The 24,203-nt window shown below is 49.7% G+C and overlaps 1 protein-coding gene across 1 annotated transcript in view; it reads left to right on the top strand.

The window, feature by feature from the left end:
* The window catches only part of MAPK12 (mitogen-activated protein kinase 12), a 484,751-nt gene that overhangs the window by 350,778 nt on the left and 109,770 nt on the right, over positions 1-24,203 (top strand). The window contains exon 8 of the mRNA XM_085653980.1: positions 7,021-7,092. Within this exon, the coding sequence (XP_085510106.1) occupies positions 7,021-7,092 (72 nt within the window). The remainder of the gene's footprint in view (positions 1-7,020; positions 7,093-24,203) is intronic.

The raw sequence follows: 24,203 nt of genomic DNA, 5'->3' as shown, positions 1-24,203 counted from the left end.
ACAGCAGCTTTGTGATTGGTCTGAGTGCCGGTGGTCGGCTCTCAGACCGGGGACTGCAAGCATGTGCATGATCTCCACTCAGGCTGTGCTTTACCGCCCGGTGGAGAACATGCAAAGTGTGCCTGGCTGTTTGGCCTGCCCAAGACGGCCTGCCAAACCGTCATGCGCACTTAACAGCACATACCACTCCTCCCCCTGCTGGCTGTGACGACAGCCAAGCCCAGCTCGTCCCCAAAACTGGCTTCAACAAGGAAAAATAAAATGATAATACAGCTAGTCATCATTTTATTTGTACTATTTTTACACTCCTGAAAAGTAGTGGGGTGACGCGTCCCATCAGCTAAATGCAGTTCAGGAATGTAAGATGAGGCTCGAGGTTGGGGACGGAAGGGGTGAAGCAATATGGCCAGTGCAGCCCAGTCTTTTACCTTTCCCATATCCTCGAGCTTTAGCATATTTTCCCGGGAAGTGTACCTCAATCTAAGTCCCGGTATTCTTGTATGCAGTTGTGGTCTGTGATACTGTTGGGCATCTACATTAGCCCAGGTCAATCAGTTTTGCTTCTATAAGAGTTAGACTTCTACGTAGGTCACATAACACCCCAGCGTGTTTAGAGATGCACGTGCTGCGGATATAGGCCTTGAAGACTTTTCAAAGGGTGGCTTGAGAGGAGACCAACCCTGTTTTGAGCTCAAAGTATTCTACTACTGCTGGGTGTAGCTCTGAGCAGACCGCGTGTCGTGTAAGGCTATACTGGGGAAAACGCCACTGTCGCGCCAGACCTCCCCAGGGGGGTATATGCAGCAACAGTCGCACAGGGGAGTGATCGGAGACAGTACAGGCAAGGTGTGATATAGTACCCATCCAGGTGCCCAGGGTGGACAATGAGGCTGTAGTTGATATTAGACCAAGTGTCATGTGGCGCAGAATAGTGTGTATGCTGGGGTGAATGCGTGTCGCAGGCACCAGGCATCTCTGAGCATGTATGTATCGCAGAGGTCATGGAGGATGCCGAGCGATCGTGGCTTTCCCGCTGGTATAATTGCAGTGGTGTCAAGTCAAGGATCGAGAAGCAGATTAAGATCGCCACCCCATTCCCAAACCCCCCCCCCCCCCCCCCCCCGCCCAAATAGGATGTGGTTGAAATCCAAGAGCCCTGCTTGAGACATGAATGTTTGGAAGAATTTGGAGGAGTCTACATTAGGACGTAAATATTGGCTAAAGAATATTCAATGTCCCATGGAGAGTGGCGTGTCAAGGTGGAGAATGGTCTTTGGCATGTTTACAAATGCTTGAGACGTCTGTGGGAGTGTTGAAGAATCAAGGTTTGCTATGGACGTCCACCCTGAGGCGGGCTGGGTAGAGCATTCGATAGCAAAACTTCCCAACTTCCGAAGCGCCGATTTGGCATCTCTAAATTTGTGGCGTGCCTCATGTATTGCCATAGTGAAGCTGGGAAAGTGGGAAATTGTGGCTCCTTGACACTGCAGAGGGCCTTGCTCCTGAGCAAGTCTTAGGAGATGTCCCAATCACAGAAGTTGAGAAGCCTAGCAAGTATTTGTTGTGGCGTAGTGCCAGGGGATGGACTGGGTCTGACCGAACGATGGGCTCTCTACTTCGAAGGTGGAGGTGAAGTTTTGGTAGCCAAACAGGTCAGTTAGTAAACGTTCAATGAACAGGTCAAGACGTCCAGTATTAGTGGACTCCGCTACCCCTGGTATGTAGATATGGTTGCGGTGGTCCCCTGCCTCCAGGTCTTCATTTTTTACAGCTACGGATTTGAGGAGGTGCTTCGGTTTCTCCGGACATTTCCTAGTCGTAGTAGCTCCATCCTTTAGACTGGAAATGCATCCCTCATTATTGTTCAGTCTTGTTTTTTGATGGTCTCACCATTCCCCCATGAGGTCAAGGTGGCCTGTGAGTGTCAAATTTGACATCTATTTCTCAGGAGCCAGCACGGAGTTCTGCCATAATGGCATTGGTGCCGGTTAGGTGATCGGTATCGGGCCTCCAGTTGCACCTGATTCCATCGTGGCTTAAGTCCCTGTAGCGTTCATGAGTCTTAGTTTTTCAAATGGCAGCTTTTGCTGTTTCGGGTATCCACATACCATGGTCTGCAGGAGGAAGGGGAAACCTTAATTAGCTGTACCTAGTGTTGATTCGGGCTTGGTGGGAGAAGTTTGATTGGATGGTGCTTCCAGGGGTAGATGGATAAAATGTTTAAACTTTAGAAGAGTCCGACTGCGGGGTGACCCAGGAGCAATTCAGCAGGGTTGTAAATGCGCAAGGCCCCCTCGCCATTTTAAAATAATGGGTGAGGAGATGGCAGTGGGGTCCCGTTTAATCAGTCTGTGGGAGCTCGCCATTTTAAAATAATGGGTGAGGAGATGGCAAATATGAAGTCCTTGAGCAGGTCCATGTGTCAGCTCCCCAAGCAGGTCCCCGTGCCAGCTCCCCCTGCAACAGTTCTCCTGTCTAGTTTGCCCGCAGTCCACTACCCTCTGCTGCCTGCCTACCTGCTGCCCTCTGTTTTTGCCTCCTCTCCTCGTTTCTTGCTCTGTTTTGCCTTTCCGCTCGTTTTTCTGCCTTCTGTTTTGCCTTTTCTGCTTGCTTGTGTTTCTGCCTTTTTGTTTTGCCTTTTTCTGCTGGTTTCTTTCCTCTTCCCGCCATTTCCTCAAGACCACGCCTTTTCAACGGAGACCTCGCACCCCAGCGCCCAGATACCCCCAGCGGTGACAGTGCAGCTCTCTGCAAATGCTGATTGATTGATACGAGGATGTCCCCTATGGGTGCTTGATGAAGGGGACGGTGACAATGGGCCTGGATAGGTGATAGTAGGCTGTGTGGACAGTGGAGTAGCAGAGCAGCCGACACAGACCTGGGCGTCTACGGAGCTAAGCCCCAACAAGACAATGATGATGCAGGCCTCTGGGGTATGACCATTCTGGAAATTATAGAAGTGAATTTCCCCCTGCGACTCTCACACAGTGAATTGCTGCTATTTGTAATTGTGGGGTCCCTCCTGGTCATGTACAGAGATGCGAGGGTGAGGCGGCGACAGTAGATGGGGCACAGCAGAGGCTTGGTTGATAGAAGCCCTCCATTAGTGGCGCGCCACTAGATCTCTGTTGTAGGTATGGAGCGCGAGGTTGGGGGCATGCAGCGCCTCCGCACCTGCTGGTAGTCCTCAAGAGGGGTGTCCCACTAATAGCAAGATGTTAGGCAAGGGCTGCTCCCACCCACCACGCAGTATGGAAGTGCAAGAGTCTACAATGTCACTTAAGTGGCGTTTGGCCCACAGACGTGATGGAACGACGCGGGGGTGAGGGAGCAACTGAGCGGATGAATGAAGTAGGCTAAGGCACCTCCCCTGCAGGCCTTCTACAAGGCAATGACTGAGTAGGCTGCTAGCGCCTAGTGATTGTAGGTGGTGCAGAGCTGGGTATCCTCCCGCGGCCCCTGTGCTGGGAGAATGCTGTCAATCGCAATGGTGGATACCCTCCAGTGTATGGGGAAGGTGGCGGAGATGAGGCAGCGTTGGTGTGTGGGACCTGGCAGAGAGACGGTAATGGGCCCCCCCCCCCTGCTAGTAGCTCATGCCCAGAATCTCCGTTGCTGCAGGTATGGAGCACAGGGGGGCTATAGGGTACTTCGCTGCTAGTGCTGGTGGTCTGCGGGGAGCACCGCAACACTGTCTGGCGAGGACCACGTGGGCCGAGGTCCTTCCTCATGGCTCTGGCCGCGCTCATTCACCACTGAGCGGGGAAAGTGCAAGAGTCCACAATGTTGCTAGAGCGGGTCTGTCAGCCCAGCTAGACCGGGTGGTCTCAAGCCTCAGGCTTGACTGCGGCCCCTGTCCCGTGGGGCCTCTGAGGCAAGGCCGAGCCACCCGTCGTTTGGACAGAATGCTCCATAGTTCAAACACAGGCTGGCTGGCCAACTGCAGTTAGAAAAGGGGTGGGGTGCCCCAGATGGAGTTTTAGGCTCATTCCAGTGCTTATTAGCGCCGGGTGCGCTGGAGCTTCAGTATCGTGTGGCCATCTTGGCTAGGACACGCCTGCAGTCGCAGGTTCTTAAAAGTACATGTAAGCATGTAGCAACCTTTTGTGTTTTTGGAGGTGTTATAACACGCAGCACAGCTCAAGGTTATAACTGTTGCATAGTTCAATTTTAAATTGATGGATGCGTAGACAGCTTAATTTTCAAGTATTTTTGATGACTGGTGCTTACACTGCTAGTTCTATGCTTTTTATAACTAAATCCATTTCCATTTTAATTGACCGATTGTCCGACGTTTCTGACTCTTTCATTTGGGGGTTGGGAAAGGTGTTTTCTTGAGTGGAAGTGGAGAAAACAGACTGTCAGACCAAAATGATTCGGACCCTAATCTGGATTGCTGGCCTAAATCTACTAATTTGTGTCCTGTCACCTTAAAATGGCAAGATGGGTGACCGTGACTCAGCAGGTGCTGTGGATGAATCTAACCTGGTTCCATGGGTAGGCCTTTTCGATAGTCTGACTTTTGCACAGTTCGCATCTTCTATCAAGTCGGGCATGCCTTTGGACCCCATCCCTCCTAAATTCTGGCTCAGACCAGGACTGCCATCTCACAGCCTCTGGTAGAGGTTTGCAGTAGTTCTATAACCAATGCTTCGTCTCTCCAGAGTGGAAATTGGCACTAATTGTTCTTTTGCTCAAAAGTTCTTTTGCTCAAAAACCTAATGTGTATCAGACCACACTCTTCAATTTCCGCCCCATTTCTCTCCTTCCTTTTGCCATTAAAATACTTCAGAAGCATGTTACCTCTCTGCTCCCAGGCTTCCTGGAACATCATATTTGTGAGCCCCTACAGTCTTGATTACTCCCGGCATATAGCACCAAAACGGTACTATTGTCTGTTTTAGATGACCTGAGAATGTCAGCAGACCAGGCAGATCTGGTTGTCTGAGTTCTTCTTGATATGCCCGCCGCTTTCAATACAATGGCCATCTGGTTCTTTAATGTAGACTGACGGAGGCCGGAAGTGGAGAGACAGTTTACTAATGGTGTAAATCCTATCTAGAGATAGACACCAAGCAGCTTACCTCCCTCCATTTGTGTCTACCTTCAGGGCTCTGGGCCAAGGTGTTGAGCATGGCGGTCTTCTTCAAGTCCCACACTGTTCAATATTTACATTTGTCCATTGGCTACTCTCTTCAGGTCTTTTGTTGTGATCTGTATGTATTATGCCAATGACACTCAGTTGAAGGTTACCTTGCACAGGGTCAGCCTTGTTTGAGTCTCTCCATCACTGCATGATCTGATCATGGTTTCTACATGGCTTGGACTCAGTGCCTTGATGTTCAATGCCGATACGACATAGGCCCTCTGGATCTCACACACCTCACCAGTTAGAGGTTAAACCTTTTCCATCTAAAGTAATTCCCCTAATCCATCTTAATCTGTAAAAAAAAAAAAAAAAAAAATCGAGGCATTCTTTTGAATGATAACCTTATGCTAGAAAGACCGACTAACCATCTGACATTCTCCTGCTTTCTCTTGTTGCAAATGTGAAGAAAAACCATCCTCTTTTGTCCCGCTAGTCATTCTCAAATCCCACATATCATTCATTTCATTTTGCCGTATCTACTGTGCATGTTGCTGGATCTTTTATGCTGTACTTTATTAGCTCGAAATTTGTTGTGTCCGAAGCTTTGCTCCTTTGAAAATGTTGAAGTACATCATTATTTTTGTGATCAAACTGCCAAACAATTTAGCTGTCGCATTTAAAGTTAGGAATGGATGTGCATCTTCTAGTGTTTCATCAGTTTGTCTGTTTCAGCAAAGATGGGCTTTAGTATTTTTTTGGTCTTCGTGCTTGCAGACTGGACTGCCTCAGTTTCTTTTATGGGGTCGACTGCTAGGTGGTGATACTCACGTACAGTTATGTTTTCAGTACATATTAATCCTATTGATAAACGCCCAGTTAGGGAGTCCAATAAAGTCACCTTTTCCCATTGTAGGGTGTAAGTCTTTGATGCGCTCCTGATATGGCCCTGCATTGTTACGTTTTCCACAACCACTAGTTTCGGTTACTGTTAAGGTCTGTGGCGTTTGAGGGTGAGTTCGAGTGAGAGGGGTAGAGAATGTTATCAGCTCTTGCAGTGGTGGATGTGATACCACTGCCTTGTAGTTTTGCTGACATACTTGCCTCATTAATTTCCGGTCTCTGGTATTCATTTAGTATTCTTTTAGAAATTGAAGAAAACAGAACAAGGGCAATATCTATTTGAAGTAGTAGAGGGCTTCTACTGCAAGCTACAATTTCCTTACATATTTTAAGTGCCTGTCCTCCTGGGCCTAGTGCTCGTACAGTTCCCACTGCTCGCGGTAGTGTGAATATCTTGAAGACTTGACAGTAACGAGTGCCATTGGCTCTAGTTACACCCTGAGTGGTGAGGATCTGCCGTTCAGTCAAACCACATGGTCTGCATGTTGTCTAAACAGGTATTCAACGTTGTGCAAGGAGCACTGGATCCATGCTAGATATTCTGGATATCCATGAAGCTAAATTTACCTGCAGTCCTTGCCCTTTTAAATGGACTATATTTTCTTAGTCCATCGTTATCCAGAAATTTTGGCCTGGGTCCTGTTCTCCTGAATGTTGTGCAATCTGGGGTGAAAGGTCCGCAAACCCTACTGTGACCCCATTGGATTAATCAAAAGATGCGTACGCATCCGCAAGACTATCTGTCGCAGATGTTCTCTTCAGGTGCTTAAGTTATTATCCTCAGTTCTCTTTCGGTTTGTAGCAGAGGCGTGTTCTTTATCTTTACTTGTGGAGTTCTATTTCCTTTAATCAGGTGTTGTGGAACTTTTTCTTCCACTAAGCTATTAAATTGCAAAGAAGATTCGTATGTTAAACCTTTCCTTACTTGTACAGATTCTTTTTCCGTTTAAAATAAGTGACGTTTTTACGTGCATTCACTAGAATTCTCCCACTTTATGCAAAGTTTAACTTTCTTTTTTGCTTTTGTCTAGTGGATATTTGGTCTGTTGGCTGCATCATGGCCGAGATGTTCACAGGAAGACCGCTGTTCAAAGGAAATGATCGTATCCTTTTAATTGGTGTTGATTTTCTGAAGTCAAATGGAAAAACGTAATTTTCTCGATTTATGCACGTACGTCTTCCTGGGGTTTTATAATAATTTTACAGATTAGCAGGGCTGTTTTCTGAAAAAGCTATTTCATGGTCCATGTTTTGCCTCAAAATGAAACACCCTTTATTTCCAATATAATTACTTTGTGATTACGTTTTCCCCAAGAAAATTACGGGCGGTGGATTAGGTTTGACAGTTTTCGAGTTTAGAAATGTCTTTGTTGCCATCAGAAAACAGCACTGGAAAAGCCAATAGTTCTAATGTTCGCTGCCAGCCTTTTGGCTTCGTCATTGCCGGTTTGGTTTTCTCAAGTTTTTTTTTTTTTTTTTAAACTTGATTGCTGGGGGAACAGTTGGGCCTTCGTCTATATATATCTTAGAGAGACTGAATTTTTTTTGGCCAAAAGCAAATATATATTTTTAATCCTAAAAAGCACAGATTGCCATAGTAGTCCCTGGCACTGAAGAGGGCTATTTTTGTGCAGATGTGTAAGAAAAGAATGCAGTCACTCAGTGAAATGAACCAATTGCCTGTGCCCTATGCTATGGTGGGCATGATAAATATATGAAAGACTACGACATGCCAATTGATGAAGAGGTCTGACCAAAAGCCTCACTATGCAAGAAGAACAAGTTACTTACCTTCGGTAACGATAGATCTGTAAGAAACATTAGTTAGATTCCTTACCTTAGAAAATCCCCAGGCGTCAGGCTGGATCCGGAAAGACTTTCGTCAGCAATACCCTTGCGCGTCGTTAGGCGTAGTCTGCGGCTCCGCGTCCGTCGTCGGCGTCGTGATCGCCGGGATGAAGTCGTCTGAGTACTTAGACGCAGCCCTCGCGCGCTGACGTCAGTTCTTGTACATAGCTTTCTGCGCCAGGAACACAGAGCCATGCAAGAAACCGACACTGGTGCCATGAATCTAGGGCCGTGAAAGGGATGACCTTAACCCTAGATATCAGTTCGCAGAACGGGGAGGATGGGTGGGGCGGTAAGGAATCTAACTAATGTTTCTTACAGATATATCGTTACCAAAGGTAAGTAACTTGTTCATCTGAAAGAAACACGTTCGATTCCTTACCTTAGAATAGATACCTCAGCAATACCAACCCCGGTGGTGGGTCTGCGAACCAAGATCACACCAGGAAGTCCTGGAGAACGGAACGGCCAAAGAAGCAGTCTCTCCGGACTTGGCTGTCCAGGCAGTAATGCTTAGCAAACGTGTGCGAGGCCCACGTAGCTGCCTGACAAATGTCCTGCAGAGGGACTACCCGTCCCAGGGCAGTAGTAGCCGCTGTGGCCCGAGTGGAATGGGCCCTCAGCCCCACAGGAGGTTCCTTCTTAGCCAAGGAATAACGGGCCTTAATGCACAGAACGACCCACGAGAGATGGTTCGCTTGTGCCCTGCCTGCCCCTTCTTAGTGCCCACGTAGCCAACAAAGAGTTGGTCGTCCACCCGGAACTGTTTCGTGCGGTCCAGATAGGACAGCGCTCATTTTAGGTCAAGACGGTGGAGCCTCTCTTCCTCTTTCGAGGGATGCGGAGGCGGAAAGAAGGTGGGCAATGTTACGGACTGGCCGATGTGAAAAGGAGTTACCACCTTCGGGAGAAAGGAAGGACGAGTCCTGAGAACAACCTTGTCCGGATGGACAGAGGAAAGGAGGCTTAGAAGAAAGAGCCTGGAGCTCACTCACCCGTCTGGCAGAGGTGATGGCAACCAGGAAAGCAGTCTTAAGAGTCAGAAGACGGAGAGGACAATTATGAAGTGGCTCAAAAGGAGCGCACATCAGATAGGATAACACCAGGTTCAAGTCCCAATGAGGCATTATAAAAGGGACAGGAGGAAACCTATGAGTAATGCCTTTAAAGAATTGAGCAACAGGGGACTTGAAAAGAGAAGGCTGATCAGGAAGCCGTAAGAAAGCAGAAACAGCTTAAAGATATCCCTTGAGGGTGCCCAGAGCAGAGCCCTGCTGGGCCAGGGAAAGAAGAAAGAGGAGAACTTCTGAAAGAGGGGCAGAAAGGGGATCCACAGCCTTTGCTGTGCACCATGCCGCAAATTTGTTGCACCTGCAGGCGTATACCGTTTTAGTGGAGGGACGCCTGGCTGCCACAATTACATCAGACTTCAGGAGGCAAGTCAAATGGCATCAACTGTCGCCGTTCAATCTCCACGCATGGAAGTGGAGGCTGGACAGGTTCGGGTGGAGGACTGTCCCCTGCTGCTGCGACAGAAGGTCCTCCTGAAGAGGCAGTCGAATCGGAGGATCGATTGATAGACTTAGTAGCTCGGGATACCAGTATCTTCGTGCCCAATCCGAAGCCACAAGGATGTCTTGGGCCCAGTCGCGCCTGATCTTCTTCAGCCCTCTGGGCAGAAGTGGTATAGGCGGAAAGGCGTACAACAGACCGCAACTCCACTCGCGACGAAAAGCGTCTCCGAGCGAGTGCTGCCTTGGAGATTCCAACATGCAGAACTGATGTCATTGCGCGTTCTCTTCGGTGGCGAATAGATCTAACCAAGGCTCTCCCCGCTGCCGAAAGAGGCCTTGTGCCACGTCCGAGTTCAGACGCCATTCGTGATCCATCATGCACCGGCGGCTGAGTTCGTCAGCCCTGGTGTTCAGAGAGCCCGCCAGGTGTTGAACCACCAGGGTGATGCCCTGATATTCCAGCCATGTCCAGAGGCGCAGAGCCTCCTGACAAAGGGTCCATGACCCCACCACGCCCTGTTTGTTGCAATACCACATGGCGGTGGTGTGGTCCGTGAACACCTGCACTACACTTCCCCCGAACAGAGGGAAGGAATGCCTTCAGTGCAAGCCAGATCGCCCGCAGCTCCAATAGGTTGATATGGAGCCGGGACTCCGCCGGAGACAGAGGCCTCTGATCTCCGCCTCTCCCATGTGGTCCCCCCCATCCCAGGAGGGACGCATCAGTCACCACTACGTGCTCCGGTTGGGGTAGTGAGACGGATCTGCCACTGACCCAATCGCGGTCCGTGAGCCACCACTGCAACTGCCTTGCAGTGCCCTCCGAGATCAGGACGTGGTCGGACAGGTTACCCCGATGTTGAGCCCACTGGAACTTCAGGTCCCACTGCAGAGCCCGCATCTGCCACCTGGCGTGATGTACCAGCAGGATGTAGGAGGCCATCAGACTCAGCAGCTGCAGCACCAACCAGACCGAAACTCTGGATAAAGGCTGAAAGATCGGAATCAGAGCCTGAATATCGCGAACCCGCTGTGCCGGAGGATAGACCCGAAACTGCGCCGAGTCCAGAACCGCTCCGATGAAAAGGCGCTTCTGGGAGGGACTCAGATGCGACTTCGGCACATTGATGGAGAACCCCAGCAAATGCAGGTCGGCCGGCCGTAGTCTGGAGGTGGGAGACGACTGCCTGGGGCGAGCCCGCCTTCAACAACCAGTCGTTGAGTTAGGGGAATGTCTGGAACCCCTAATCTGCGCAGATGAGCTGCGATCACCGCCATCACTTTCGTGAACACCCGATGGGCACTGGTGAGGCCAAAGGGGATCACGGTATACTGAAAGTGCTTGTGGCCTACCATGAACCGCAGGTAATGCCGGTGGGCCGGCAGGACGGGTGTGTGGAAATATGCGTCCTGCAAGTCCAACGCTACCATCCAGTCTCCAGGGTCTAGGGCAGCCAGAACCTGAGCTAAGGTGAGCATCTTGAACTTCTCCTTCCGAAGGAAGGCGTTGACTCTCCTGAGGGCCAAGATAGGGCGTATGCCCCCTCTGCCCTTCTTGGGTACCAGAAAGTAGTGGGAATAACAACCCTGACCTACTTCTGGGCCAGGAACGCGCTCGATGGCCTCCTTGGCCAAGAGGGCCGTATCTTCCTCCTGCAGAAGTTGCAAGTGATCCCCCCCCGACATGCGGTGGTACTGCGGTGGCATGGCTGGAGGGGTCGCCTCGAAGGGGAGGGAGTAGCCCCTTTGGACGATTTGCAGCACCCACCTGTCCGATGTGATGGTACGCCAGTGGAGCAGGTGATGGCGAACTCTGCCTCCCACTGGTGTGAAATGGGCCTGAAAGCTCGACTAGGAAGGCTTTGAGGCAGATGCTGCTGGGGAAGATGTGGGCTGACCGGCTCTCTGTCCCCCTGCTCCGCCTCGGCGGAATCCGCGATCGCGTTGAGGCTGGTTCTGCTACCTGTGGCTAGACGGACGTGTGGGGGCGCCCCTTCCTTGGTCATGAAAGGGGCGAAAAGCGGCAGTTTGAGGGCGCGGGCCGAGAGGCCCAAGGACTTGGCCGTAGCCCTGGAGTCTTTAAAGCGCTCCAGCGCACTATCCGCTTTGTCGCCAAAAAGGCGACAGCCATCGAACAGCATGTCCATGAGGGTGCTCTGGACATCCCCGGAGAAATTTGTGGAACTCAGCCAGGCGTGGCGACGAATCGCCACCGTGGTCGCAATTGCCCTACCTAGCGAGTCTGTGGTGTCAAGCCCACATCGTATCGAGTACTGTGCTGCATCCCGCCCCTCCAGCAAGAGCCTGGGCGAGCCGTGTCCGGGCCTCCTCCGGACACTGGGGCAGCACGTCCGCCACCGTATCCCACAAGGAGTGGGTGTAACGGTCCAAAAGGCACGCGGTGTTGATAAACCGCAACCCCAAACTATGGGAGGAAAACAGCTTCTTCCCAAACTGTTCCATCCTTTTGGATTCCCGATCCGGAGGAGCGGACGGGAAGGCGGTCTGGGAGGTAGAGGCCTGGATAACCAGGCTCTCAGGGGTGGGGTGCACGGACAAAGCTGGGGTCGCCCGGTGCGGGGCGGTGGCGCCGGGCCACGTTCCGGTCCACAGGAATGACTGTGGAGGGCTTGGACCAGGTGCCCATCAGAACGTCAGTCAGTGCTTCATTGAACTGCAGTAGAGGCTCTGAGGAGCTTACTGGCGGTTGAAGCACTTCAGTGAGGAGGTTAGTCCTCACGGCCACTGTAGGGAGCTCCAGATGAAGGGCTTCGGCAGCACTGCGCAGCACCACAGAGTAGGTAGCACCCTCCTTCGTAGCCACGGAGGGAGGAGAGATGAAGCCAGTGTCAGGGGAGGTGTCGAGACCACTGGCATCCCCCAGCTCTTCTGTCCAGTCCTGACTTAACTGCCACTGCTGTGCCTGAGGGTCCTCAGACCCCTCCCAGTCCTTGTCATCCGACTCCTGGTAGACAGGCTGAAAGCTCTGAGCCGGGTGGTAGATGAATTGCTCATACATTGGCGCCGGAGACGGCGCCGCTCCGACGCCGGACCCAGACCGGGACTGAAGCTGGATACGACATCGTCCAAAGACTGCGCTGGGGGCGGCACGGAAGGGGTCGGCGGAGGAGTCGTAAGGTCAACCGGCGTCGACCGGGATCCAGTCCTGGATCACACGGGGGCCTGCGGCGCCTGGACTGAAGTCGACAACGTTGTCCGGAGCCACCGGGTCGCTAGGCCTCTCAGTCGGACCTGCGGGGCCCAAAGGCGCGCCGGCAGGCCTCGACTGCGGAGCGAGACTCCTCATGGCCACGAGGAAGTCTCGGATCTCGCTCTGAGTCGCATTAGGCCCAGGGACTGGAGGGTATGGGGCCGGATGCGACTCCTGTGGCTCTGACGGAGCCGCACGGGGGATGCCACCCGAACCCTCAGCCCAGTCGCGCGACCGGCGAGGGGAGTCAGAAGAGCGATGTCGCCTCTTCGACTTCTTACTACGCCTCGACTCACTGGAATGCGAGGACTTCGACCCCGACGAGCGGTGATGGCTGTGGCTCCGTGACCGGTCCCTCAACCACCTCCTTGACCGGGACCTTGAGCGGCGCGGAGCCGACTGCCAGATCTCGAGCAGCTTGTGGGACCACTTCCACCTAACCTTCGAGGTCAAGGCCCGGCAGCCGAGGCACGACTCTGCATCATAGTCGGCCCCAAGGCAGTAGAGACACCGGCGGTTGTGATCCGTGACCGACATCCGGCGGTGACAGGCGTCGCACGGCTTGAACCCGGGCATCCCTACCGGTACCAGGAATCGAGGTCGACTCGAAAGAGGAACCAAAAAAGTTTAGTCAAAAAGTGACTAAAGGGTATGCTCTTCCCGGATCTGAACTTACTGGCGTGGGAAAAAGAAGAACGGACGTCAGCTCGCGAGGGCGGTGTCTACTCCGGCGATCACAACGCCGACGACTGATGCAGAGCCGCAGACGACGCCTAGCGACGCGCATGGGTATTGCTGACAAATCTTTCCGGATCTAGCCTGACGCCTGGGGATATTCTAAGGTAAGGAATCTAACTAACGTGTTTCTTTCAGATTAATATATAACATTTTTGTAAAATAGAAGTCTTTGACATACGCCGGACTTCAGAAAAAGGCAGATCCTTCAGACTGAGTCACTTTATATTACCACTTCCTTTTGGCCCAAAGGCAAACTCCCTAGTGTCGGGTAGACTTTCTACCCCCCGGATGCACACCCCCTGTCTGGCCCTGGGGGTTGAAGGGGGCAGATAAACTGGCACTGGCCACACCCTCACCCCAACTGGAACAAAAGTTTTTCTGCCCCCCATCCCACCGCCATACAGAGGTGTGCTTTCAATTTGCTTGAGGGTGGCAGAAAGTCCACTGCACACCATGAAATTCAAAAAGGTGGCACAACAAAAAAAAGGATGCGGCCTATCCGGGCATCGAGCCTTACCCCTGCACCAGAAGGGGCAATAGTGTCTCTCTGCACTCACTACTTCCCCCCCTCCCCCCTCCCTCCTCCCCACCTCACGGGGCAGATATGAGGCTTGTCCCAATTGGGGAGTATGCCTTAAATTTGACAGACCGGAGGCGAGAAAGCCCACTGTCAGGAATATATATTTTTAAATAAAATATAGGGAAGGGTGTGGCCCATCCTAACATCCACCCCACCCTATTTCCTAAGGCCTCAACAGTCTTTCTGTTCCCCTGCAGAATACAGAATCCCATCCCAATGGCAAGCGAGAGGCCATTTGATTCTTTTGGTATGGGCCAGGAGAGTGTGGCTGAATCCTAAAATGGTGATTGGCTGCACGTTTCCGGCTTAGGTAGCCCAAACATCCAAGACTCTCCGACAAGAAATTAGGCACAGCAGCAAGGCCAGTTTCCCAGAAGTCTCCTCACGAGATAAATAATTTTGTTGCCAGAATTTGAAAAGAGTGAGGACTTGATTGGCATCCCATCAAGCCGAGGGTTTTAGTGGTAGCACGAAACAGATGCCTCGTCAGTTTGCTTACCAGTATATATGTTTACCTACCTGATGACCTTTTTTCAGGGTATGACCTGCCGAAATGGCCAACCTAAAGGTACTCCCTGTCCTATAGGCCAGATGTTGCAATGTCAGAGACAGCAACTAGTTCATGACTTGGACAACATTGGACCCCAAGGGATTGCTACCTCTTTGTACAAACTCACCTGGACCACACTGAGTTATACTGCTTGGTGGTACTGTTGGCCCAAGCTGTGGCCAACATTTCCTCGGCTTCTTCTGAAGGTCCAGGGACTCCATCTTTCCTTGTAATCCTCCTGGACATGAGGAGTAACCTTCTGTGAAGGAATAGCAGATGAGTATTACCTATAGGATCCCGGAGAAGGTCTGGAACATGAGGTAGAAGGATTTGAAAATCCCAAGAAAGTTCCAGAAGAACTGGAAACCACACTTGCGACCTCCCAACCGAAATGAGAACCACTCGTCCCTGCTGCCACCTCACCTCAGTTGACAATCTCATGATCATCGCTTGAGGGGGTGGGTGTTGTGTATCCTTGTACCACTGACCAATCCTGCAGGATAGCGTCTGTCGCCAGAGGTTTCTGCTACCTACTGAAATGCCCGTCCACTCGGTGGTCCAGACGTGACACGGAGATATCCACTGTCAACGGACCCCATTGACTGTCGATCCTCTTGAAAATCTGTGTATCCAGTTGCCACAAAGTCCTATCCGGTCATTCCCTCGAACACCAATCTGAGACTTCATTGGATACTCCTGGGAGATACTCTGCCATGACCGATATGTTGTTGGAGAGGCAAAATGTTAAGAACTCCTTGGCTACATCTGTCAGAACTTTGGATCAGGAACCTCCCAGGTGATTGATGTACCGGACAGCTAACCTCTTTCAAAGGACACAGCTATTCACCCTTTCTTTAGTCCAGCACTAGACTGCAGAGGAGCCTGCCATTAATTCCAGGCAGTTGATGTGGAGCCGCTGTTCTGCCACCTACCATCCCTACATTGTGCCCCCAATCTGGACTTGCTGGCATCAGATTCTAAGATAACATCCGGGTCTAAACCGAAGATGGCTCTGCTCTTCCAAGCTTCCATGTGGGCCAGCCACCACAGCATCTCCTCTTGCACTTCCTCCATCAGAGGAATTTGCTCTGAATGAATAAAAAATGTGTATTTAATTATAAGATATAATCATAAAAGATATCCACATCAAATATAAAAAACACAATAGAAAAACAAAGTTCACATGAATAAAAATTGGCAGCAACTCGGTTGTGAGTCCACAGCCCTGAGGTTAGAATGGATAAAAACTTTTATACTTAATAAAAACAAATGAACCCTCAGTTAAGAGACACTGCCGCCCATTTTCAAAAAAGGAAGAAACCACAAAAGACAGTGTGATCGCTTAGCAGCTGCAGATAAAGAACAGTCGGCCTGTACTAAAAATCCCCTAGAGTTTAAAATGGCTCTTAGATACCTACGGCACATGAATTCATAATACCTGTAAAATAAAACAAAATGCTCCTCTGTCTGACTTGAGCAACCATCACAGGGGCACGCTGTTATCGACTTTGGGTCGAATTGGCCTGGAGGAAAGCAAATAAGTGAACCTATTGTGCCCAAACGGTACTTAATGAAAAGTGATCTCGCCCAAGGGTGCCTGACAAAAAGGTACGGTTCAAGGGCAGCATTGGTTTTCAGGAGCAAATGGGATCTTGAAGCTAGTTTCTACAGAGCATTCTTTTCTCCGCTGTCCTTGGCATGGCTGAGGAACAGGTCCATAATTAACCTTGTGTCACCTTTATATTTTTTTTTACAACTAGGGGCTAGATAACCATTCTGGGTGGCCCAAGGGAAAAGCAACAGACCTAATCTAGTTAAGCCACGGGATCTGGTGGCAAAGCGTACACCGAGGCAATATTCGGTCACTTCCCTGTGAAAACCAGTATGCTCCCCAGACCACACCGCAATCCATAGAAGCAACGGAGCAAGTTTTGCATGGTCTTCCACGTAATCAAGACTCAGTTCACCATGTACAAAAAGAGTAGAACTACTAGGGTCCAGACCTAGCAGGTGCCTGGAAAATCGATTATCCTCTTGCTGGATACTCTCACAATGTCGATACCCCCAAATAGCAGCTCCATATAACACATCTAGACACTTCGATATATAGACTTACTTAAACATATACACACTTCAGTCTATAGACTTGCAGCATCTGTAGGATAGGTTTACCACCCACCATAGAAGCAAACCTAAAGAGCTCCACACGCTTAAATCGCGTACAGCAATTAGCAAGGCAGGGCATCCAGTTATTCTGGTGGTCAAAAGTAACCCACAAGTAGGGAAAGGCAGCCACTCTAGCGATCACCTTCAATTTGATGGTAATGAGTCTGGTTTTCAACAACTGCTTACTACATACCATATAGTGTGTTTTTGAAATGTTAGTGTCCGGCTCTAGATCATCCATAAACTTGACAAAAAGATCAGCAAGTCCCTTGAGATCATTAGCCGTACGAGACTATAGTACGGCATTGTCAGCATGTACCCTCCCTGTTATAAGTACGGGTTTCACTTTGGGCAGGTCTCTACCATTCACTGTTAAGGAATTTAGGCCATTGATTGCCTAAACTTCTGAGGGAGGCTAAAGGAATCCATATGCTCTCCTTCCGTGCCATACTGAGGCATTCACATCAGTGAAGAGGGTTCTGAAAAAATCAATTCATGCCTGGGGTAGCCCAAAAACCGTAAAGTTTCTCCGGAGCTTTGATTTGTTCACCTAGTCAAAATCACTACTCAAGTCCATGAATGCTAAAAAAGACAGACCGCTCCATGCTTGGCGACTATATATTTCCCAATTCGCAGATTGAGGTTTAGGCACTGCTCCACGATACCCCTGCCTTCCGTAAAACCGTACTGGACCGGGCAAAGGATATTATCGATTTCTGCCAAATTTTCAATACATTGTAAAATTACACAGCCCGCCACCTTAACAATTGACTCTAGTAAGGAGATGGGTCTATAGCAGCTGGGGTTCTGTCAAGTCCCCTTTTTAGAAACCGCACAATAACTGCAGATTTCCAAGAAAAGGGGCTATTGAACTGGCCAGCTGTATTTAGGCATTAGCTTAGAGGGTGGCCCAGGGGGAAATCTGTCTTATAAAGGTCCATAGGTACTCCCTCTTCACGACGCGCTTTGTTTCAGGGGCTGGCTAAAATTGCTGATCTCACTGGGACTCTGCATAGATCTTTTTTTAGTGCGCCACCCATTAGTCAGGGGTAATGGTTGAACATATGTCATTGGACGCAGATGGACAAAGCTGCTTCCCTTTGATGATTGCACAAAAACCCCCGCCAATCCCAGCTTTAGAGGTGGGCACTAGGCGCTCTCACGTTGCCTCTTTTAGGGTCAGTATCCTTTCCCGAATGGCTTTCTTATACACCACTCTAGCAATCATGATCTTTTGCTGATTACGGAGCCTAGCATTAAGGGCCTCAGAGTTGTTTGTTAGCCGCCCAGCATGCTTTGTCGAACCAACCAGTATTGGTGGTCCTGCATGGCCCAGACAATTCCATCATGATGGATCTAATGGAGGTGTTCAGGCAGTCCAAGGCATCTAAAACAGAGATGGGAGACGCATCAAAATTTACCAAAGGCCCGTGATGAGGGCCAAGTTTGAGCCAATTAGGGCTTTTAAGTGAGTAGGAATTGTCACATTGAGTCACTTAACTCTAAGGCCCTTATGCTTTGTGGATAAACCAGTGAGACTAAGGCTAGCAACATAGGTGTTACTAACGGGTGATACCACCCAACCAAAATCGGATTATGGACGCTCTGGCAGGTTTCGTGCACGATATCGGCAAGGTCTTAGAGATAAGCACATAATCAATGTACCCCTTACCCATGCCTACAAATGTAGGTTTTTGGCCCAAACTTTTTACCCCCATAGCCAGCATTTTGCACAAACCTGAATGCCCCAGGGCATTATGTAAATTCCTTCCCCTGAAATCTGATGTCATGAGGCAAAAGAACGAGTCGTCGGCCAGAAAAGGGCTAAGAACAGTGGGATCAATTTGTGCCGGTCCTGATCAGGGCCGGGTCTACACGCATCTGCTGTGCATGTCACATACTGCACTGATGCTACTGATGTATTTTTAATTTACCTTATTATTGTACTCTGTGCAGCCGTAGCGTGTTTTTCAAGTCTCCTGAGTGAGTCACGGCGTTTAACAGTGTTGTGGCTGTGAGACTTAGTCACTTAGCCTGCCCTGAGCCAAAGAGGAGATTCATATAAATTAATAAAATATGTTGATCATGGCGGCCGCGGGTATTAGTTCAGTCAGTGTTGCCACTTGCTGGTAGGCGTGCCGCAGGACACCGATTAATTTGGGCTGGATTTTGGTTCTGGTGGGGTAGGGGCTGTGCGGCAGCGTGCGCAGATTTTTTTCACATTGCCACACCCCAGCATAACCACCGCAGCTCACCACGAGTTATCGTCATTCAAGTCAGCCCGATGATGACGTTGAGGGCAGGGCTGCCTGGCATGCATCGATCATCCAGTACTGTCTGGTAGCAAGCAGCACCAGGCCGCATAATCAGTTATTAAAAGCAGTGCAGCCAGTGTGTGTGCCGGCCACCACGAGTAACGGTAAGAAGTTAAGTACTAACTTGCTTATAGTAGCTGAGTCAACTAACGATGCCATTTCAATAATATGCCATGCCAAAGCCAACGCTGCTTTTTCTTTGAGCGTGGTGGCGTGATGGTCCTGTCGTCAGATCACCATGGTGGTGGTAGGCAACTCGCCTCCGGCTCCACAAGATTCGATTTGAATGATTCATTCAGATTCACTGACTGCCAGACCAGTGCCTGGCCTAGTAGCCGTCGCGCCCACCGGCAGTAAGTACACTCATGATATCTTGATAGGGCCTGCCGGGGCTGCAGCTGGGGTCAAGGAAATTAAAGCCAAGGAGGCCCTGCCACCCAGCACCTGGCTCGCTGACTTGTCCAAACATGGCGCGCAGCTGCGCACGAATTAGGTACTCGACGAAAGTTACGAAACGCAGTTGGGTTTTACTTTCTCAGGTTTGGTCTCACTCAACAAACGGCTGGGTACTGCCGGGCATGCCCCGAGTAACCCCTTGCCTAAAATATAGGCAAGCGGCATTCCCTCTTCCTTCTATCAGGGTACAATTATGTATGCGAGTTAATAAAATCATGACCTGATGATGGTCGGGTCCTGTAAAAATAACGCTCCGTCTGAATTTCTGAGGCGTCACTAATCTTGACTGGAATGAATAAATCGAGCGCATGGCATGCGCACCATTAAAGAGGAGTTTGGGCTTACTCACCCAAATGCTTGGTGGCATCCTATACCAGTCCTCCTGACCGGCCATATTCCAGATTTGATTCATCAGGCTTTAAAGTTGAAACCTTGTGCACATACAAACCGGCATTCCGGCACCCCATCGTTCTAAAGGCACTTCGTGCAAAACGTTTGCACGCATGCGACTGAGAATGGATGGAATATATATGCAACACATGGTGTAACAGCTTTTGGTTTCTTAATGAAGATCCATGAGTACAGGAGAATGCACTCCGTGACTACGTTTCTTTGCAGTGGAGCTCATAGGCTCTATTGACAAGCTGCAGTCCATGCTTACTTCTCACCCACAGACCACAGTTTTGGAGTATCGAGACCCAAGTAGGCAGAGGCCATCTTGCAATAGTGGGGCCAAATTACATCCATTTGAGGCAGTAATGTATTATCTGTATCAGTCTACTGCTCAGGTTTCCATAGCCGCTGCATTCCCAGAATGTTATGCTTTCTGCCAATTGTATAGGACCCAACTGGTATTAATTTGGCATCATAGCACCTTTCCAGGGCGACATGGAAGGCATTTTTTGCACCTGTGCGGCAAAAAGACTAATATTTTTGATGACATTGATGTTTGGCACCAACTAGGTTCTTATGATCTAATATTTCAGTAAAACATAACATTTGCCAAGAACAAGATTCGTTTTTCGTTTTTAAAATAGAAGTTTATTTATCCAAAAAAGAAATCTTGCATTCAGTAGAAAATCTGCATATAGCCAGCAAATGACAAGCAGATGATTTTGGACAAAATGATTACATTTCCAAGAGATATTTATGAATGTATGAGACCTGTAGTGTGTGAACCCAGACACAAAGCCTTGTAGCACTGTACAAGAACGGTAACGTATTGGAGCAAAAAGCAAGCTGGGAGGCCAGGAGGTCCATGGATAGGAAGAGTGCTACTTCTTGGGGGGTGGGGGGGCGAGAAGATGGCTGCATTGGGCAGCTGTTAGGGGACTTGGAGATAGGCAGGGCAAGGGATGTACATCACGTGTTGGCATATAGTTGGAGTTGTCATATAAAGTATCTCATTATGAGGATAAGCAAGGTTTGAGCAGAATAGAAGGGAGGCAGTGCTTAATTTGAGCCAGTGGTTTCCAGTACTCAACACCGGTATTTAATAATCAAGACCAGCACTTTTCATAAGCACACTTTCATTTATGGTAGGCACGGGAGAATAAGTCATTTGCCCAGAATCACAGGATGCGGAGTTGAAGCCGAGACTTGAACCTGGCTCCACAGCTCCAAAGGTAGCCACTCTGACCACTGTGCCATATCCTCTACCCACTTTAGGAGGGGCTAACAGGGCAAATGGGTTAGTGCAAGCTGCCTCCTGACGAGAGCCCCGCCACTTATTTTACAAATTAACCACTGAGCCCAGCCAAGCATTAAAATCACTGCCCAGTATCCGGTTGAAACACCTTAGTTGGAAGGTGAACTGGCCTCAAGAATAGACGGCGCTGAGAGCAGAGTGTCGATCTGACACCCTAGATCACAAACTAAGTTATAAACGTTGACAAAAAAAAAATGAAACTGGCAGTAAGCAATACCTATAGTATCTGGATCTCGGAGCGACCAGAGGGGACTGGAAAGACCCTAAGGTGTTTTGAGATGCGAACCAAGGTTACTCGTCCAACTCGGGCTTTATGGCCTGGGGAAGGAGTAGCTGAGATGGCAAAGCATTCATTGCTGTCCCATGTCAGTCTCTTGGGCTCAAGTTTCCTGCAGCATTACATCAAACTGGGAGATGAACCTAAGCCATTCTGGAGCGAAGTTTTAATACCTGCAATGTTCCAACAGAGAAGACTCATAGTTGACTCGTGTAGAAGGCTAGGCATAGCAGCAACAGGATGAGATGGTAATTGTAGCCTGCTGGCCCTAGGGCTGGGTGGTGAGAATAGGGTACCCATGAGTCACAATCCAGATCTGACCGAGAAATCTGTTTTGTTGTGAGCACTAGTGTATTCTCCAGGGTCTGTGGGCCCGGAGGGGGTGCTGGTGCGTGGGTATAGACCACATGGCGATAGAAGAAACCACTTGGGAGTATATTTATGCCCTTATTCTGTGGGAGCTGCATGTCGGTGCTGTGGATCAAAGCCTTGCCAAACTTGGTGACTTGCAACTAATGACCACACAATCCCCTTTCATGCTTTTGGCCGCAGGGCCACCCCACCCTCCTCACAAGAATGATGTCACTGTATTCTTTAATATTAAAGTTAACATTTCGACTCAACCAGTGACCCACTTTATTTTTCAGCTGGAATGTAGATTCCCTGGCATTAGGGTTAAGTTGAGGAACCCCGGTCATAATCGCCACGTAAGGGCAGTAGGCCGGTTAAGACTATGTGGCCCTTAATCGGACTGGTAACCCTCTCCTGGACCCCTATCGTTCATCACCACCAACTAATCTAACAGCTATTGGGCTGCTCTGCTAGGTGGAAGAGCCGCAACCATTGGTTTTGAGTTTAGCTGTTGGAAGATTGCATCAGGAGGAGGGAGACTAGGGGCGGAGAGGCGGGAATAAGAACCCAGGGGCCTACCCATGCCACCTTTGAGTACCAGGAATAACAAAGGGCTGGGTTAGCAGAACGTAAGGGGTAAAGAGTTGATGTTCACTTTAATAGTAGTGCAGGACATTTAAAACAGAAGTCTCCAATTTGTGATCTCTCCACCAATGGGGATTTGAAAATGCCAAATCGTCCTGATGATCCCCAGAAGGACACCGTGACTCGAGGTATTAGGCGGACACTTAGTATTCCCAGTTCTTTTAAGCTGGTGCTTTCTCTTGGCTGAAGGCGCACAAACTTCAGACGGGTCGTTCACGGTCAGATGTTCCTGAACCACAAGGGACGTGCCGGGAGGATTGGGCAAGTCCGCAGGAGAATCAGTAGGGTCTAAATAGGAATGGAGGGCTGGTTTGGGTACAAGAGCGGATGTCAAAGTACTATGGCCCTCCACCGCATCCAAAGATAATTGCTGCTCTGCCAAATCAATTTCTTTAGAGATCACCCCTACTGCACAGGCCAAGGAGTAGTCCAGGGTAGTGCCGCAAGTTGGCTTAGGGGCAATGTCCTTGTCCCCTGCTATTTCCAATCACCCCCAAATCGATTGAATGACAGTTAGCTCGTTGGTAAGAAGTACACCAAAATGTCAGTAAGGTGGTGCTCGCCTGACAAAGGACCCATATAGACACCGGGCTTAAGGAAGGGGGCCCAGCCCCGCCTTCCTGTGTGAAGATGGGCCCGGTGTTTGCTGGGTAAGTCCCACGCTGCTGGAGCACTGTGACTTTTATATCGTCCGTCTCCTGTATTGGAGCACTCTGCGCGGGTGAAAAGTTCTGTACCTCTGAAGGGCCCTGTAATGCAACTGGCCAAGGAAGATCACCAGAATGATAGCAGTCCCAACACCCGAGACTCTGGACATGGTACGCTTCAGCTCTCTTCAAATCTTCGCTATCTTCCGAGAGGGTAAGCTGACGGTACTTACCATCAAGTTGATTAAAAAACCCAGGATGGTTGTCTTGATTGACCGGGTCAAAAGGGATTTCTTCTTGTTTATGCCAAAACCCAGGCCTTGCAGCAGGAGGATTATCATTTGCTGCTGTTCCTGCATTCTGGTGGGTCACTGATTCATGAGAAGTATATCAGCCCCAACCCCTGGGTGCATAGGAATTCCATTGCTGGTTTGAGCACCTAGGCAAAAACACCACAGTGCCAACGAGAGACCAATAGGTATAGTTTGGAACTTGTATACCTGACCGCACCATACGAATTGCAGAAACATGCGGTGTGGCGTGACTATGGGACCCTTCAGATAAGCGTCTTTGAGATCGAGACGTACCATCCAGTCTTTCGGTTGTAAGAGATCACACAGTAGATAGATACCCTTAATATTAAAGTGGCAGTAAACCAACAACCCATTGAACTCCATGAGGTTTATCATGGGACGTTGACCTCCATCCTTTTTTTCACCAGAGGATTGTTGCTGAGGTTGCCCCTCGGGTGGAGAAACGATGGGGCAATAGTGCATTTGCGCAACACATCTGTCACCTTCTGCTCTGTCAGAATAGTTTGGGCTTAGGAAAAAACAGACCTGACCGGGAGTGTTGCACGAGGGATCCGTAAAACTTGATGCCAACCTTTACTAGTTGTGTGGGAACAGTGCCAGCTGACCTCCTGCTTTTTATCTGGAAGATGGGCAAACATTCACCTGATCGATTGCTGTGAAATTTTACTCTGGAGGAGTCCCTGTCTTGACTAATCTGGGCTCTCTTGGAGGGTAAGAATTCCCTAGAGCGGGACTGGTCCTGCCACTGGTTCTTGCGGTAAAGCCTTGTGCTCGGGAGGGAACTTGTCTATAGAAGCAGCCAGTCTAGCGCCCACTGCCATGACTGACCCCATCAGAAGTTTGGGGGGTGTAAGATCATCTTAATGGAGGCCTGTACCTTGTCAAGGGATATGA

Source organism: Triturus cristatus, chromosome 4_1, assembly GCF_964204655.1.
Source record: "Triturus cristatus chromosome 4_1, aTriCri1.1, whole genome shotgun sequence".
Lineage (NCBI taxonomy): Eukaryota > Metazoa > Chordata > Amphibia > Caudata > Salamandridae > Triturus > Triturus cristatus.
This window is presented reverse-complemented; position numbering and strand designations above follow the sequence as displayed.